The sequence below is a fragment of the Notamacropus eugenii genome, chromosome 5 (assembly GCF_028372415.1).
Source record: "Notamacropus eugenii isolate mMacEug1 chromosome 5, mMacEug1.pri_v2, whole genome shotgun sequence".
Lineage (NCBI taxonomy): Eukaryota > Metazoa > Chordata > Mammalia > Diprotodontia > Macropodidae > Notamacropus > Notamacropus eugenii.
The window spans coordinates 77,166,899-77,185,722 of record NC_092876.1 but is presented as its reverse complement, the minus strand read 5'-3'; the positions used below and the strand labels follow the sequence as shown (position 1 = coordinate 77,185,722).

The 18,824-nt window shown below is 42.3% G+C and overlaps 1 protein-coding gene across 1 annotated transcript; it reads right to left on the bottom strand.

Moving 5' to 3' along the window:
• Nucleotides 1-17,168: 17,168 nt before the first annotated feature.
• Nucleotides 17,169-18,596, bottom strand: LOC140504608 (large ribosomal subunit protein uL23-like). Its single transcript, XM_072609793.1, has one exon. It carries the CDS (start codon nucleotides 17,768-17,770, stop codon nucleotides 17,261-17,263), a length of 510 nt encoding a protein of 169 aa, XP_072465894.1. The 5' UTR covers nucleotides 17,771-18,596; the 3' UTR covers nucleotides 17,169-17,260.
• Between the last annotated feature and the right edge of the window lie 228 nt (nucleotides 18,597-18,824).

Sequence of the window (18,824 nt, the reverse complement as noted above, 5' to 3'; positions counted from 1 at the left end):
TTTGTGATTGTGGGTACATGAAGGCTAGTGTGTACACACATGTATGTGATTATAAGCCTATAAGAGATAGTGTGTCCATGTCTGATGACTGGTCTGTGTAAACTCCCAGCATTCCTCAGCCAATGAGTTAAAAATATCTTTAAATAGAGGGGTGACGAAGAAAATGGTGGGAGAGGGTGTCTGAGTGGGACAGGAGGTTTGTGTGTATGCCTTTTGGGGGTTGTGCTTGAGCCTGTGCCTGTGGGCTGTTTCTGTGTGTTTATGTCTCTCTGCCTGTTCAAAGACTGAGTAGGATAAATGTCCAGTGCCTAGCCTGGCAAAAATAAGCCCTTGTAAGGTATGAAACAGAAAAGGCTGATTTTGGATGTTGGTGGTCATTTTCTGACTTACCTCTGAACTATTCCCAGGGAGGAGACTGCAGAAACACTAGCAGCTGCCTTGAGGCTTCTGTCAGTTGGGGGAGTGGCTTGTTGGTACTGCGAGCTCTAATGTTTACTGTGGGCAACTTAGCAACGCACCAAAGATGGCACAAGGTAGGGGCCCCCCTCCGCTGTGATAAGCCAACCCAGAGAGCTTAGCCTAGCTCAGCACCCAGAACTATAGTCTTTCGTCCTTCCTAGCCCCAGCCTGAGACCTTTCCCGAACACCCTTCTCCTAAGTCAGCCAAGCTTCCCACTTACAGACTCATCCCAGTTCATAGTGACCGTATCCACAACCAGATGAGATTGTGCCAGTCTTAAAGTCCTGTGTAAATGCCTCCTATTATTAATAGGATACAGTCCCTATCTTATTGTTGTTATTATTTTTAAAAAAGGGAATTGAAATTTTCTTGATATAGGGAACTCCGCAGGAAGAAACAGTGCAGACCAGCACCTAGTCTTAGAGACTTATTGTTATAAGGCGCTTTGCCTCATACTTTACGACCATCATTTATCTGTTTGCATCTTTTACAGGAACAGCTAGATGGCTCAGTGGATAGAGCACTCAGCCTGAAGTCAGGATGACTCATCTTTGTGAGTTCAAATCTGGCCTCAGACGCTAAGTAAAGCTATATAATCCTGGGAAAGTCACTTAACCCTGTTTGCCTCAGTTTCCTCATCTGTAAAATGAGCTGGAGAAAGAAATAGCAAACCAGTTTACTATCTTTGCCAAGAAGAACCTCCCACTCACAAAGAGTTGGACACAACTGAAAATGACTGAACAACAAAAAAATCTATTATATGAAGTTATATATTACACACACACACACACACATATCGTCAGGGAGCTACATTCTAGTAAATGAATGGGGGATGAGGAAGATGATATGATCTATACACAAAATAAAACAACTGGCATTTATATAGCAAGTTAAGATTTAGAAAGTCAATGCAACAAGCAGGGCAGCTTTGAAAGTTACGTGTGGAATCTTGTACATAATAAAAAGAAAATGCAAGTTTTATATAATGGAGACCCTTGGTTTCAATCTTTTCCTGTTCTACTTTACATACGGAAATATACATTTCATTTGGTGTTTAAGTTCAAAAACAGAAAATTTTTATGAAGATTTACAAAAGGTTTGGCATATATTGTTTCCTTTGAGTTTTACAACATACCTGTGAAGTAGATTTATTGTTCAGTCGTTTTTCAGTGGTGACTGACTCTTCATGACCCCATTTGGGGTTTTCTTGGCCAAGATGCTGGAGTGGCTTGTCATTTCCTTCGCCAGCTCATTTTATAGATCAGGAAACTAAAGCAAACAGGTTTGAGTGACTTGTCCAGGGTCACACAGCTAGTCATTGTCTGAGGCTGGATTTGAACTCATGAAGATGAGTCTTTTCTGACTCCAGATCTGGCATTCTATGTACTATGGCGCCACCGAGCTGCCCCTATGAATTATAGTTCCCATTCTACAGATGAGAAAAGCAGTTCATTTCATTTTTGAGTGATTATTAGGAAGTTTTTCCTGATGTAGCACCCCCTCAGGCTACTTCCCCAAATCCCATGTGTATTAGCAGGTGAGGTCTTCTGAGACTGACTGTGTCCTCCTCCTCTGCGTTCTAGGGGCTAGTCCCTCTCAGGGGCTCAAGTTCTAGCATCGTATCTAGGTCTAATATTTCAGCTAGGAATAGAGAGAAAGGTGTTTAGAATAAAAGGAAAGTTTTCTTAGAAAAATCTATCAAATATTCAGAGGTGAGATTGACTAGGTTATGATACTAGGATCTAGTTCTAGTGCCCCCTGGGGACAAGCATTTCTAGTGTTGAATCTCTTGATCCCCACTGGGGTGTTTCCCATTGATTCATGGTCAGACTCAGCTTTTAGAAAGGTTATTTACTAAGTAGGTAGAACAAGAATAGTTGTTAAGGAGACATTTCCCCAGACTGGGGACTGCACTCTCGACACACAAAAGGTCCACTGGGAGAGTAGATTTGAACTTCTAGTGAAATTTTGAGTGAAGGAATTCATATGGTAAAGAGGAAACTCACTAGAAGGCTCTCTTCCTAAAGTTCCCTTTATGTGTAAATCCCTAACTGGGCTAGAAGAGTGAGTGCTCTTGTAGACTTCTGGAATTACCTTTGTCAAATTTGTCTCTGTTTGACATTCAGCTCCTGATTCATGCCCTCAGCAAGGACAATGTTACTAACACTGACCAGAGCTCCAGGTCTTTTGATCTTTTTTTAATAATTTAAAATTTTTTTGCAATGCACTTGTGGTTGTTACTTGCCCAGGGTCACACGGTCCAAGTGTCTGATCAGATTTGAACCTGAGTCCTCCTGATTCCAGGATCACTTCTCTACACAAAGAGCCACCTAACTACCCTTCTTTTGATCTTTGGAAATTCATGGAGTCATAACATAGTCAATCCCTTCTCTGAATATTTGGTAACGATATGTCTCTCTACTCCCGGCTAAAAGCATTGTCTCCTGCTAGTACAGTCTCTCTGGTAACATGATGAATATGGTGGGGTGGGGGTTGAAGCCAAGATGGCAAAGTAGCTGGATGAAGTACAACAAACTCTCCTCCAAACCTCCTCTAGATAGATCAGAAAAATACATGAAACCAAATCCCAATGAGGAAATTCAGGAAAAAGTCACAGTAATTCACTTTTTTAGCCCAGGTTGGCACAGGGAGACAGAAAGAGAGGTGGATAGATACTGGGGATTAGTTCTGGCCAGGAACTCACATTCCAGAGCAGGGAGAGGCTGTACCATAGGGCAAGAGGAGGTCCCAGAGTGGCACAGGGGCAATGAGACCTTATACAAAGCATGGGAACAGGTGCCAAGGGGCAGTTTTGTTGCCAACTCTCTAGTTCCCAGTTATAGATCCAGGATAGACTGAGGAGGGGACCTGCATTCTAGGCTAAGGAGCCCTGGACTGTGTACCAAGAGAGGATCAAGGTCAGAAGTCACAGCTCTGTGACTCAGACCTCAGGAGCAGAGCTGTCACTTGATTCTAATTTCTAGTTCAATGTGTGTGTGTGTGTGTGTGTGTGTGTGTGTGTGTGTGTGTGTGTGTGTGTATAAATATACGTATATATATATATATATGCGTATTTTCCTTTTCAGACATGTCCAACTTAGAAATTTGCTTTATTAACTATATATGTTTGTAACAGGGGTTTTTTTCCCTCTATCATTCTCAGTTTAGGGGGACAGAGAGAGAGAGAGAGAAGGTAGATTTTTGCTGCTTGAAAAACAGTTTTTAAATGGTGAATGGAGAAGGGAGCCTAAAATCCTCTGCTCCTGAATTTGGCTCCAAACTAGATGGCTGTTTTTCAACGTAGCCCAGTGGTGCATTTGACTCTTTCAGCCAATCAAAAGTCTTTTCCCATGTGACGTCATTTATAATGTTATCTAAGAATCAAAGCTCTTTATTCCTTTCAAATTAGTTAAGGGCTTGTTTGTATCTAGATTACACTTCTGATTGATTTAATTGAGGTACGTGGGCCTTTTGTTATTAATTGAGTGGGGCTTACATCTAGCCTAAATTTGTCCTTTAGTTGCTCCATGTTCTACCCTCACTGGCTAAACAGAACAAATCTCATTTCTTTTCTTTTCTTTTTTTTTGAGAGGGAGGGGTTGTTTTTCAAGGCAGGTAAGGTTAAGTGACTCTCCCAGTGTCACACTGCTAGCAAGTGGCAAGAGTCTGAGGTCAGATTTGAATTTAGGTCCTCTTAACTCGAGGGCTGGTGTCCTCTACTGTGCCATTCTATCCACTGAACTGCCCCTCATTTTTTTTCTTCAAATATTATCAGGTGGTTTCTCCATCTCATGTGGCATGGATTTCAGGGGAGGAGAACACCATTTGGTTTGGTGTCTCCTTTGGGTCAGTAATGTCCTTACTCAACTATGGTGCCCAGTTCTGCACCTGATTCTTCAGAAGTATCTGGCCACGGCTCTTTCTGAGCTGGCTGGTGAACTGAGGCCTCCTGACTCCAGGAGAGGGAGGAGAAAGAGATATACCAACTAAGTAACACCCTGGCATTTGAGGAATGTTAAATGAGCTAAAGAAAGGCCTGCAGCACATTGGGTACGATGGCGGATTTATGGAAGGATGTGGACTCCTCCTGGATGAGCAGTGGGGTGGGTTGTGATTTACTCAGTTGGCTGGAGGAGTCACAGGATGAAATCATATTGAAGAACTGAAGGGGGAGGAGTCTGACTGTCCCTGCTCAGTGATCTCCTGTGCCCATCTGAATCTCTTAGGCCCAATTCAGTTTCTGTTCCCCTCCCTCCTCTCCCCTCTCTTTCTCTCCTTTCCTCTCCCCCTCTCTCCCTTAGCAATCTTACCCACTGCCACTGTCACTTCTGAAGATAACTCCTAAATCCTTATCTCAAGCCCTGACTTCTTGCCCAGAGCTTCAGGCCCAGATCTCAGACTATTTGTGAGAAAACTTCTACTTCTGTCAAGGGAAACACCATTTAATTAATTTTGTTGTTGAATTCTTTCAGGCTCTCCATGACCTCATTTGGGGTTTTCTTAGCAAGAATACTGGAGTGGTTTCCCATTTTCTTCTCCGGATCATTTTACAGAAGAGGAAACTGAGACAAATAGGGTTAAGGTGACATGCCCAGTGTCACAAAAGTATCTGAGGTTGGATTGGAACTCAGGTCTTCCTATATCTTCCTGACTGCAGATAGAGCCTGGGGCTCTATCCACTGCACCACCAAACTGTTCCCATTTAATTAAATACCCCCACCAAAGACCTTGGTTTTATCTGTGACTCATTCCTCTCCCTTACCCATCATCAAACCCTTTAGGGATGGGAACCTGCAGCCTTGAGGCCAATTTGGCCTTCTAGGTCCCTGGGTGCTAGGTCTTTTGACGGAGTCCAGGTTTTACAGAACAAATCCTTTTATTAACGGGATTTGTTCTGTGAAATTTGAATTCAGTCAAAGGGCCACACTTGAGTACCTAGAGGATGACATGCGGCCTCAAGGCCAGTTTCCCCGCCCCTACTTTAGATTCTACAATATCCTACATCCATCCCTTTCCTCTCTATTTTCTGGCTAGTACAGCCTCTAATCACCATGATTATTCCTTATAGCACTTCCCCTATCATTCCCTGCCTCTAATCTGTCTTTCACATGCAGCTAGATTTCTCTTCCTTAAATATAGATCTAGTCATAGGATCCCTAATTATAGATTAAGAGCTCTGAAGGACTTCAAAGTCATTAAGTCCAACTCTTCATTTTACAGATGAGAAAATTAAGACCCATAATGGTTAAGTGATTTCCACAGGGTCACACAGCCTATATGTATGGGATTCCAACCCTGGTGCCAAATCCAGTGCCCACCCTACCCGCACCGTGCTGCTTCTGACAGCTCCTTATGTTTCCAACTTCACTTTATACTATCCGCTGCCATGGATACTAAGCTTTGGCCAAACTAAAAAACTATTCCTGTCATCTTCTGCTTAAAACCCTTGGAATGGCTCCCTATTGCCTACCCAATAAATTCAAGAACTCCTTAGGCTATCTGTCATTCATCGTTCTCCATGATCTAGCAGATCTTTTTTTTTTTAAGCCATGCTTGTGATTTCATCACATTTCCTCTGCAGCTTCTAGACTTAGAGAGTGACTTGGGGACACCAAGAGGTTAGGTGACTTGTTCAACATCGCACAGCTACTATGTGTCAAAAGTAGGACTCAAACCCAGGTCTTCTGACTCTGAGGCCAGTTCTCTATCCTCTGTGACATGCTACTTGTAATAGTTTCCAATTTTTCAAGCTTCATCTTGTACTGTTCCTCTCCATGGGTACTGAACTCAGCCAATTGAGACAACCATTTGTCCCTCAAACACGTGCTATACTTTCCCACCTCCTTGCCTTTGATTATCACCTTCCCTTTTTTCTTTACCTCTAGAATTCTTACTCAACCTTAAAACTGAAGTTTAAATGTCATATTACTTTAGTCCTTCAGGGATAATAGGAAATTAACTTTCCTCTTTACTTAGTACTCTGTACCAGACTGATCATGAGATGACTTTTATTTAAAAGCAAAGGTACTTGAGTGTGCGAATCAATTAATAGGCATTTATTAAGTGTTTACTATGTGCGAGGCAGTTAGGTGGCTCAGTGGATAGAGAGATAGGCCTGAAGTCAGGAAGACCTGAGTTCAAATCTGACCTCGGACACTTTCTATGTGACTCTGGGCAAGTCACTCAACCCTATTTGTCTCAATTTCCTCATCTGTAAAATAAGCTGGAAAAGGACATGGCAAACCACTCCAGTATCATTGCCAAGAAAATCCCACATGGGATCACAAGGAATCACAATTGAACAACAAAAAATGTTCCAGGAACTTTGTTAAGTACTGTGGTGTGTTGTTGTTAAACCTTAGTTAGTTCTCAAAGAGGACTGGTGACATCACACAAAGGTGATATCTTGACTTGCGAGCGAACTGGGTTTCAGGGACACAGAACCGCACAAAGTCATCGGCCCCACTCTCTCCTCCAGAGTCACTGGAGCCCAGGGGCAAGACAAAAATCAAGATAACTGGTGATGGTCAGGGTGCAGTGAGTGACCTTGGCCTTTTTAAATTAGGATCTTCCCCAGGTCTCAGTTTGTCTAAGGCAATACCCATTCTAAGACTAAGGGCTAGGTGAGAACCAAGACAAAAGATGGCTTACTTTACCATCACAAAAGTATCAGTCTGGGCGAAAGCATGGTTGTCAAGGAGCTGCCATTCTAATGGGGGAGAGAACATGCAAATAACTGTGAACATAAGGTATATACCAGATAAATGAATGGCACCTGAAAGATAGCCTGCAGAAAGGGAGATCTGGGCTTAGTCTTAAAGGAAACCAAGGGGACTGAAGGCCAGCAGTGAGTGGGCAGTATTGGGGGACAGCCAGTGCAAGTGTCCAGAAGCATCGTAGTGAGAAACTGTGAGGAGGCCAGGGGAACTGGACTGTAGAATTCCTGGAGAGAAGTAAACTGTAAGAAGACTGGGAAGGTAGGAAGGGGCCAGGTTGTGAAGAGGTATAAATGCCAAATAGAGGATTTTATATTTGATCCTGGAGGTAATAGAGATTCCATGGAATTTATTGAGTAGGAGGATGACATGCTCAGACTGGTTTATTTGGAAAATCACTTTGGCATCCGGGGTAAGATGGATTGAAGTAAGGAGACATTTGAGGCAGAGAGACCATTTAGAAGCCTTTTGTGAAAAACTCTAAATAGAGCTGGAAAATGCAACCTGATGGGGAAATCTAGAAAAAGTCATGAGTCCTTTGTCTAGTTCAGGATGACAAAAGGAGACAGTCTACTGACACTAAGACTGAGTCAGGGCAGGAGCACACCAGCTCTGGAAGAGGGTGTACACTAGGGCAGGAGGAGGTCCTAGACCCATCCCTGGCACCCCCAGACCCAAACTAGGACACTGAGATGCAGAAAGGTACCAGCTACCTAGTTCTGGGTCACTGATTCAACTGGAGAGAGAAGGATTGGCATTTCTGGCTAGGAGACCCTGCACAATATATTGAGAAAGGAGGATGTTCAGAAGCTAACATCAGTAGTGTGTGACTCAGACCCCAGAAGCAGAATGGGATCTCAGTTCAGGGTATCTTGTCCAGCCTGCAGAAAAATAGCCAGGGGAGGATCCCAACCCTAAGATGAGCCTGAAGTTCTGACTCTGAACCAACACAACTTCCTGATAGGTGCTAAGTTCAACAGTATTCTGTTGTTGATCTAACTGACACCTACATCAGGAACTTGCAGAAATCAGACCAGGGGGACAACAATCAGACTTTGCCCTGGATCGCACAACTCTGGAAACACTAAAAGTTTAAAGTTTCCCAGCCTGCCCTGAGATCCTAGAATAATACAACATTCAGTAACCCAAGAAGGCAGAAGCATATCTTCTCTCCAGAAGTGCAGCAGAATTTATCTCTAACACCAAGTCCAAAGTCAGGAAGCAGGCTGGAAGAATGGGCAAACAGAAGAGAACCCAAACATAATGAGGTATTATGGTGGCAAGGACACTCAAAACATAAACACAGAAGACAGTGTCTCCAGAAGTCATACAAGCAATGCCTCAAAAATACAGGTTAGGTGCAAAGTCAACTAGAATTCCTGGAAGAGATGAAGCAAGAGTTAAAAAAAATTTTTATAAATGAAATGAGAGCACTTGAGAGAGAAATTGGAAAAGGAATGAGAGCTATGGAAGAAAGAATTGGAAAAGAAATTAACAGCTTGGCACAAAAGGAACACAACTTTACCCAAGCAACAAACTCTCTGAAAATCAGAATGGACAAAATAGAGGCCAATGGCAAGAAGACAACAGGAATTTTTTTTAAGACAAAAGGCTGAAAAAAAGAGAAGAAAAATGTAAGGTATTTCATAGCAAAAATAACTGACCTGGAAATAAATCTGAGGAAAGAAAATTTAAAACTCATTAGACTGCCTGAATTCCATGACCAAAAAAGGAGCTTAAATATATTTCAAGAAATCTTAAAAGAAAACTCTCCAAATCTCTTAAAACCAGAGAGTAAAGCAGAGATAGAAAGAATCCAGTGGATGCCTCCTGAACAAGCTCCAAATGAAAACTCCCAGGAACATCATAGCTAAAATCCAGAGCTTACAGGTCAAAGAAAAAACATTGCAGATAACCAATTCAAGTACTGAGGAGCCACAGTCAAGATCACTCACAATTTAGCAGCCACTACTATAAAGCAAATGGGGAACTTAAAAGATATTCCAGAAGGAAAAGGATATAGGCTTATAGCCAAGAATAACTTACTCAGCAAATTCGAGTATATTGCTACTGGGAGGAAATAGAGGACTTCCAAGCATTCCTGATGAAAAGACCAGTGATTCAGAGAAATTTTGAAGTCCAGACCCAGTAGTAGAGAGAAATATTAAAAGGTTGTACTCTATACCTCCTCTACCATGCCCCGAAGCCTCACTATGGTCCTGGAATTCACACACTGGATGTGACCATTGGCATTTCCCTCTGATTGGAGGTTAGTTCCAGAACCTTCATTTAAAGAGGATGCCCAGGCCAGGCACATCTTATTCCTTTGCAGGTTGTATTTGGGACTTCCTCTAATATGCTCCATACCTTTGTTTTTTTCCCCCTTTTTCAGTTTCCTTTTATATGCCTTCTTCCCCAATTACAGGAATGACATTGTGAAGGTTTGATAACAGATTTGACATGTAGGGTGAGTGAAAGTGAGAAATCAAGGATGACACTAAGGTTAGAGTGACTGGTAGAATGTTGTTCTTGAGAGTAATAATAAAATTGGGAAGAGGAGAGATTTGGGGAGAGAGAAATAACAATTTCTATCTTGGACATTTTGAATTTGAGATGCTTATGGAACATCCAATTCAAGATGTCCAAAAGGCAATTGGTGACATGGGACTAGAGCTCAGGAGACAGATGAAGGCTACATGTATAGGTCTCAGAATCTTTAGCACAGAGATGATAACGGGAGTTGATGTAATTACCAAGTAAGAGAGTGTAAAGGGAAAAGGAAAGAGAGTCAAGAACAGAGCTCTGGGAGGATACCCATAATTCTTGGGTGTAAACTGGTTACAGACCCAACAAAAAAAGACTCAGGATTGGTCAGACAGATATGAGGAGGACCAAAAGGGAGCAGTGTCAGAAAACCTAGAGAGAAGAGGGGAGCCAAGAGCAGAAGGCAATCACAAGTGTCACAGGTTGGGGAGACGTAAAGTAGGATGAGGATTGAGAAAAGGTGGATAGAGTCAGCAGTTAAGATATCATTAGTAACTTGGAAGAGACAAGATTTGGTGGAAAGATGAGGCTGGAAGTCAGATTGAAGATAACTTAGAAGACAGTAAGAAGAGAAGGACTTACCTGACTGGGTAAGGAGAAGGGATGAAGGAGTTGGGGGAAGATATCTGAGTGATATGAGAAGAGGAAAGGAAAAGAAGGAGCTTGAAGCAAATGAGCTCAATTATTTTTCTTTTTAAAATTTATTTATTTATTTTTAGTTTTCAACAGACACTTCCACAAGATTTTGAGTTCCAAATTTTCTCCCCATATCTCCCCTCCCCCCCAAGACAGCATGCATTGTGATTACCACTTCCCCCAATCTGCCCTCCCTTCTATCACACCCCTCCCTTCTCTTATCCCCATCCACTCTTTTTTCTTGCAGGGCAAGATAGATTTCTATACCCCCTTGCCTGTATGTCTTATTTCCCAGTTGCATATAAGAACAATTTTTAACATTTCTTTTTAAAACATTGAGTTTCAACTACTCTCCCTCCCTCCCTCCCCACCCATCCTCACTGAGAACGCAAGCAAGTCAATACAGGTTATATATGTGTACATGCAAAACACTTCCATAACAGTCATATGTTTTCCTCCATTCTATCCTGCCCCCCATTTATTCTATTCTCTCTTTTGACCTCCTCAGAAGTGTTTACTTCTAATTACCCCCTCCTCCCATTTGCCCTCTCTTCTATCACCCCCACCAATCCCCGCTTATCCCCTTCTCCCCTACTTACCTGTAGTGTGAAATAGATTTTCATACCAAACTGAGTGTGCATGTTATTCCTTCCTTAAGCCAAATGCCATGAGAGTAAGGTTGACTCTTTCCCTGTCAACTGTCCCCTCTTTCCTTCCATTGCAAAAGTTTTTTCTTGCCTCTTTTATGTGAGATAATTTGCCCCATTCTATTTCTCCCTTTCTCTTCCTAATATATTCCTCTCTCACCCCCTTAATTTTATTTTTTTAGATATCATCCCTACCTATTCAGCTCACCCTGTGCCATCTGTCTATATTATATATAAAATCCCTCCAACTACCCTAATACTGAGGAAAGTCTCAAGACTTACAAATATGATCTTTCCATGTAGGAATGTAAACAGTTCAGCTTTAGAAAGTCCCTTATGATTTCTTTTTCCTGTTTACCTTTTCATGTTTCTCTTGATTCTTGTGTTTGAAAGTCAAATTTTCTATTCAGCTCTGGTTATTTCAACAAGAATGCTTGAAAGTCCTCTATTTCGTTGAATGACCATTTTTTCCCCCTGAAGTATTATACTCAGTTTTGCTGGGTAGGTGATTCTTGGTTTTAATCCTAGCTCCTTTGACTTCTGGAATATCATATTACAAGCCCTTTGATTCCTTAATGTATAAGTTGCTAGATCTTGTGTTATCCTGATTGTATTTCCACAATATTCGAATTGCTTCTCTCTGGCTGCTGCTACAATATTCCTAAGAGTTTACCTTTTGGTATCTCTTTCAGGAGGCAATTGGGGGATTTTTTCAATATCTATTTTACCCTCTGGTTCTAGAATATCAGGGTAGTTTTCTTTGATAACTTCTTGAAAGATGATATCTAGGTTCTTTTTTTGATCATGGCTTTCAGGTAGTCCAATAATTTTTAAATTATCTCTCCTGGATCTATTTTCCAGGTCAGTTGTTTTTCCAGTGAGATATTTCACATTGTCTGCTATTTTTTTTCATTCCTTTGGCTTTGTTTTATAATTTCTTGATTTTTCATAAAGTCATTAGCTTCCATCTGCTCCATTCTAATCTTTAAGGGATTTTTTTCTTCAGTGAGCTTTTCCATCTAGTCAATTCTACTTTTTAGGGCATTCTTCTCCTCGTTGGTTTTTTTGTATCTCCTTTGCCATTTGGGTTAGCCCATTTTTTAAAGTGTTATTTTCTTCAGCATTTTTTTGCGTTTCCTTTAGCAAGCAGTTGACTTGTTTTTTATGATTTTCTTGCATCATTCTCATTTCTCTTCCAAATTTTTGTTCCACTTCTCTTACTTGATTTTCAAACTCCTTTTTGAGCTCTTCCATGACCTGAGACCAATTCATATTTTTCTTGGAGGCTTTGGCTGTAGGAGCTTTGACTTTGTTGTCTTCTGCTGTGTGTATATTTTGATCTTCCTTGTCACCAAAGTAAGGTTCTATAGTCTGATTCTATTTCCAGTTTTTGCTCATTTTCCCAGTTATTTACTTGATTTTTGAGTTCTTTTTCAAGGTAGTTCTCTGCTTCCAGTGGGGGTGGGGGATGTACTGTCAGCTGCTCAATCCCCCCCTAATCTGTGGGCCTAGAGCTCTAGAAACAATCGCTTCTGCTGCCACTGCCACTGCCCCTGCTCCTGCTGCTGCTGCCTAGAGCAACTCCTCCACCACCTTGGGGCTGGGGTCCAACCACTCCACTCTCTCACACAGGTCCCACAGGTTTTTTTCACTGACCTTTCAATTTGTCCTCAGTGTTTTGTGGTCATGAAGTCTGGAAACTGCCACAGGTGCCCATGATTCAGTCCCCTCAAAGCCTTCTCAGGTTTGGTCTGTGCCAGTGTGGCCCACACCGGACTGCACTCTGCTCCCAGTGCAGTGTGATAGACACTTCCCACATGACCTTCCAGGCTGCCTTGGGCTGGAGATTTGCTTCACTCCCATCATTCTGTGGGTTCTGCAGCTCTAGAATTTGTTTAGAGTCATTTTTTACATGTATTTGGCTGGGTCTGTGGGGAGAGTGCTAGCAAGTCCATGCTGTTACTTGGCCATCTTGGCTCCACCCTGAAGAATCAAGCTCAATATTTTTCAAAGAATGTGTGAGAACTCCAATTGCCTCAAACACACACACACACACACACACACACACACACACACACACACACACACACACACCCCAACAACAACAACAAAACTTCAACCCGAAACCACAATAACAAAATCAAAGTAAGAAATAAAGTCCCCAGCTGAGAGGGTGTCATGGAAGGTTTGAAGAGGAATTTAAAAAAAGTTTGGAATAGCCACTATGATGAGTGCTATAGCAAATCAATTAGGGAGATAGAAAAGATTGCTTTGCTGTGATGAGGGCCTCATTGAGATTAAGTATCAAATTTATAGCAGGCCTAGTCAATGTGATTTCATGATTTTCTCTAGCTCCATTCATCAACCTGTCAATTAAAATAAATAGTGTGAATAATCCAATGTTGGGGTCTGGCAAGACAATTCAAGTCCCACCTTCTTCAAGGAAGCCTTTCCAAAGTGCCCACAGCTGTTAGTGCCTTCCCCTTTTGGATTACCTTCCATCCTCTCTATATGTATCTAGTATTTTTATTTATACAAATAAGGTTATTTACTTGTTGTTTCCTCCATTAGAATGTGAACTCCTTGAGGCAAGGATTTTTGCCTTTTTTTTTAATTTCCAGTACTTAGTACCATGCCTGGTACACAGTGACTACTTAATAAATGCTTGCTGACTGACTAACTGGACAATAGCTATTGGAACTTACTGGGGGAGAGTGATACTGTTATTCCCAGGACATTTTGATGTAGAGTCCTGGGCTGTCTCCATTGAGATCTGAGGGGACATGATAGGAAATACGGTGGTGGAGGTGGTGGTAGTTGTAGAAGTGGAGGTGGTGGTGGTGAAGGTAGAGTTGGTGGTACTGGTGGACATGTGGTGATGGTGGTGGTAGTGGAGGTGGAGATAGTGGTAGAGGTGGAGGTGATGGTGGTGGTGGTGGTGGTGGTGGTGGTGATGGTGAAGGTGGAGGTAGAGGAAGTACGGTGGAGGTGGTGGTGCTGGAGGAGGTGGAGGTGGTGATGGTAGAGGTGGAGGTAGTGTGGTGGAGGTGGTGGTGGTGGTGATGGTAAAGGTGGTGGTGATGGGGTGATGATGGAGGTAGTGGTGATGGTGGAGGTGGTGGTGGTAGAGGTGGTGGTGGTGGTAGAGGTGGTGGTGGTGGTAGAGGTGGTGGTGGTGGTGGAGGTGGTGGTGATGGTTGTGGTGATGGTGGAGGTGGAGATAGTGTGGTGGTGATGGTGGTGATGGTGGTGATGGTGAGTGGCATGTTCTGCATGGCCCGTGGCCCCAATCTCCATATCTACTGTTGGCCAAAGTGATCAGCAGTGGTGTCTGGAGAGTTTGTATCTCAGGCTGACCATTAACAGTCTTCTTGACTTTTGTCTTGCCACTGGAGAGAGTGAGGCTGATGACATTTCTGCCTCACTTAAGTCCAATTCACTCACAAGTGACATCACTCTTGTGTGTCATTGTCATTGGTCCTCTTTGAAAACCAAGGAAGAACAACATCTCAGGCCCAGGTTTGCTCTACTTTGCAGAGGGGAACTCAAAGCCCAGAAAGGCCTGGGGCCTCCTCTAGGCCACAAAACCAATGGAGAAATTCAAGTGATGTCACCCCTTCCACCCCAATGAGAGTGCCTGCCCTAAACCAGGGCAAAAAGAATCTCCCTCAGGAGTCTGACTCTAGTCTGAGTCTCTCCTAGTTCTTCTGAGAACCAAGAAAATGCAGTGTATAGTAAAGGTTGGACTTAGAAACAGGAGACTTGAGTTTGAACCACAACTCTGACACTCCCTAGCTGAGTGACCTTGGGAAAGTCATCCAATTGGGATGAGCCTCAACGTCTTTTAAATGATGCTAACGACACCTATGTTGAAGGTGGGTGAGGTCTGATCTTAGGGTCAGAAGAGCCCAGGGCGAAGTTGTCATATTAGCTGTGTGTGACCATGAGCAACACCTCAGAGCTCTTGGTAGCCCTCTAAGTTTGCAAGACTCAGACAGATGACTCAGGGTCTCTATAACTAACACCAAGATGTCACTTTAAGGTCTGTAAGATGCTTTACATATATTATCTAATTATGTCTTTACAACAATCCTGGGATGTAGATGCTGTTATTATCCCCATTTTGCAGAGGAGGAAACTGGGTCAGAGGATAAGTAACTTGCCCAAGGTCATCCAGCTAGTAGGAGTCTGAGTCAGGATTCAAACTCAGGTTTTCTTGACTCCAAATCCAGAATTTTAGCCACTATGCCATTTCGCTTTTTTATGCCAACTGAAATTATAGGGAAGGAAAAGGAGGAAAAGAAAGAGGGGGAGAGGAGAAGAACAAGAAGAAAGAAAGAAGGAAAGAAAGAAAGAAGGAAGGAAAGAGAGAAGGAGAGAATGAGAGAAAGAGAGAAGGAAAGAAGGAAAGAAGGGAAGAAGGGAAGAAGGAAAGAAAGAAAGAATGAAAGAAGGAAAGAAGGAAAGAAGGAAGGAAGGAAGGAAAGGAAAGAAAGAAAAAAGAAAGAGAAGGAAGAACCTCATTTGTAGTGTTGTTGAAAGTGCTTTGTAACTTTAAAAGGCTAGAAAAATGAGAATTCTTTTCATTCATATTTGAAAAATACTTATTTAGTAAAATCAGTGCAAAGCATGATGAGTACTGCATATATGAAGATGAAAAATAACACTGTCTCTGTCCCAAAAGAGGTTTACAATCTAATGGGAAGGATGTAATCTACACACAATATATTCCTTTGAGAGGGACTTTTTTTCTTTGTATTTCCATGGTTTAGTACAGTATCTGTATATAAAGTGTTTAATAAATGCCTGTTGAAAGAGATAGAGAACATTATGAAATGCAAAATGGATAATTCTGATTACATGAAATTGAAAAGATTTTACACAAAGTCAATGCAACCAAGATTACGAGGGAAGCAGAAAACTAGGAAAGAATTTTTACAACTAATGTCTCTGATAAAGCCCTCATTTCTAAAATATATAGAGCACTGAGTCAAATTTACAAGAATACAAGCCATTCCCCAATTAATAAATGGTCAAAGGATATGAACAGGCAGTTTTCAGAGGAACAAATGAAAGCTATCTCTAGTCATATGAAAAAATGTTCTGAATCATTATTGGTTAGAGAGATGCAAATCAAAACAGCTCTGAGGTACCATTTCACATCTATCAGATTGGCTAACAACAAAACAGGAAAATTATAAATGTTGGAGAGGATGTGGGAAAACTGGAACACTGATTAATTGCTAATGGAGCTGTGAGCTGATCCAACCATTCTGGAGAGCAATTTGGAATTTTGCCCAAAGAGCTATAAAAATGTGCCTACCCTTTGACCCAGCAATATCTCTTCTAGGGTTATATCCCAAAGAGATCATAAAAATAGGAAAAGGACTCATGTATAAAAATATTTATAGCAGCTCTTTTTGTGGTGGCCAAGAACTGCAAATTGAGGGGATGCCCATCAACTGAGAAATGGCTGAACAAGTTGTGGTATAAGAATGTAATGGAATATTATTGTGCTATAAGGCAGACTTCAGAAAATTTTGGAAAGACTTCTGTGAATTGATACTGAGTGAAGGGAACAGAACCAGGAGAACAGTGTACACAGTAACAGCTACAGTGTATAATCACCGACTTTGATAGACTTAGCCCATCCCAGCAATGCAAAGACCTAAAACAATTCCAAAGGACTCATGATGGTAAATACCACCCACATTCAGAGAAAGGACTATGGAGTGGGACTGCAGAGTGAAGCAGACTACTTGGTTTTGTTTTTTCTTTATCATGTTCTCTCCCATTCATTATAAATTTTCTATGCAACATGACTAATGTGAAAATGTGTTTGGTAGGAATGTATATGCAGAGCCATATCATACTGCATGCCATCTTGGGGAGGAAGTAGGGAGGGAGAGGGAGAAAATTTAAAACTTATGGAAGTGAATGTTGAAAATAAAATTAAATATATATATATATAATGAATAAAATAAATAATTTTAAAAAATAATACCTGTTAATTGATTTATTGGTATGAGACCAGGGAGAAAGCTGAGGGAAAGATTCAAATAAATGCTAGGAGAAGAAGAACAAAAAGAGGTCACTTTTATCTTGGGTAAAGGGAAATGATGATGGCAAGGAGGGACTTCAAAGGACCTCAAGAAGGGTGTAGGGCAGCTGGCATGCGGTGGATAGAGTGCTAGGTCTTTTTTTTTTTTCCGGGGAAGACTTTTTATTGTAGGTGCAGTGAGACAGCTGGACACAGTTTAGCTGATTCCAATTTTGTTGGCAACATCCAAAGCATCGTAGTCTGGAGCAAGTCGGACATAAGCTTTCTTCTCTCCATCAGGCTGGATCAGTGTGTTGACCTTGGCCACATCGATGTCATACAGCTTCTTTACTGCCTGCTTGACCTGATGCTTGTTGGCCTTGACGTCCACGATGAAAACTAGGGTGTTGTTGTCCTCAATCTTCTTCATAGTAGACTCAGTGGTCAAGGGAAACTTAATGATGGCACAGTGATCAAGCTTGTTTCTCCGAGGGTATTTGGGCTGCCTCCTTAGTCTTAGAGTCTTGGGTTGCCGGAAGGTGGGGGATAGTCGGATCTTCTTCTTTTTGTGGCGATGGACACCCTTCAACACCACCTTCTTGGCCTTCAAGGCCTTGGACTTGGCTTCTGTCTTAAGGGGGACAACGGCTTCCTTCTTCGCCTTCGGCACCATCTTGGGGGAAAAGGCTAGAGTGCTAGGTCTTGAGTCAGCAGGACTCATCTTCATGAATTGAAATCTGACCTCAGACACTTACTGTCTGAGTGACCCTGGACAAGTCACTTAATCCTGTTTGCTTCATCTGTAAAATGAGCTGGAGAAGGACATGGCAAACCACTTCAATAACTTTGCCAAGAAAACCCCAAATGAGAGTCTGACATGACTGAACAGCAAGAGTGAGGGGGGAAAGTGAGAGACCTGGGGCAAGTCACTTCTCTGAGAGCCTCAGTTTCCTCATTTGTAATTTGAGTGAATTTGGCTAGAAGACCTCTAAGGTCCCTTCCATTTCATGATCTATGATTTTCTCTGGCCTTTAGTAGCTGTGGGCCAAGGGTTAATCACTTAACTCAATTTCCTCATTTGGAAAATTGGGATGACAATACCAGTTCTACCTACATTACATGGTTAGTGTGGGCTTCAAATGGGATTAGGAGGGTAAAGCACTTTGCAAACCATAAAATGTTATGCAAATGTCAGCTGTTATTATTATCCGAATAAAAAATGGTGTTTGTGTTAGACTAGTCTGGAAGAGAGGAGAAGTTCGACTCCATGTCTGCCCCTTGCTAGGGGTAGGTGACCTAGACACATTACTTTCTCCTTTTGGCTCATTTTCCCCCATCTCCGGGGGGCAGTAGAAAGGGCTCAGCAGCAAATTCTGCCTGTGTCACTTAATCCCTGCAAGGTTTAGGCAAGTTGTCTCAGTTTCCTCGTCTGTAAAAATGCGGATCCCTTCCAGCTTTGAATATATGATAGTTCAGTCTTTGAACGAGAGGTGCGGGGCTGGACGAAAGGGTTTCTCTGTTCCTTCTAACTCTAAATCCTTAGGAAAAAGGCGGTGGCCAAGTCTGTCCAGGGGCACCCCCTGTCGTTGTAGTTCCCAGCTAAGGCCACGAGGGGTCACAATGAATGCGAGTTTCCCCGGGGGGTGGGGTGAGGCACAATCCTCGGTGCTCGGCTCTTGGGACTCTGGTTGCTATGTGTCCTTCGTTCTTGAAGTGTGTCAGAGGGCTCCGAGGAGCTCCCGCCCCCAAGGGGCCCCTAGAGTAGCAGGTACACCCGGGTT

Coding starts and splice junctions, on each gene's coding strand:
- LOC140504608 (XM_072609793.1), bottom strand. CDS start 17,770: ATGAAGATGAGTCCTGCTGACTCAAGACCTAGCACTCTAGCCTTTTCC.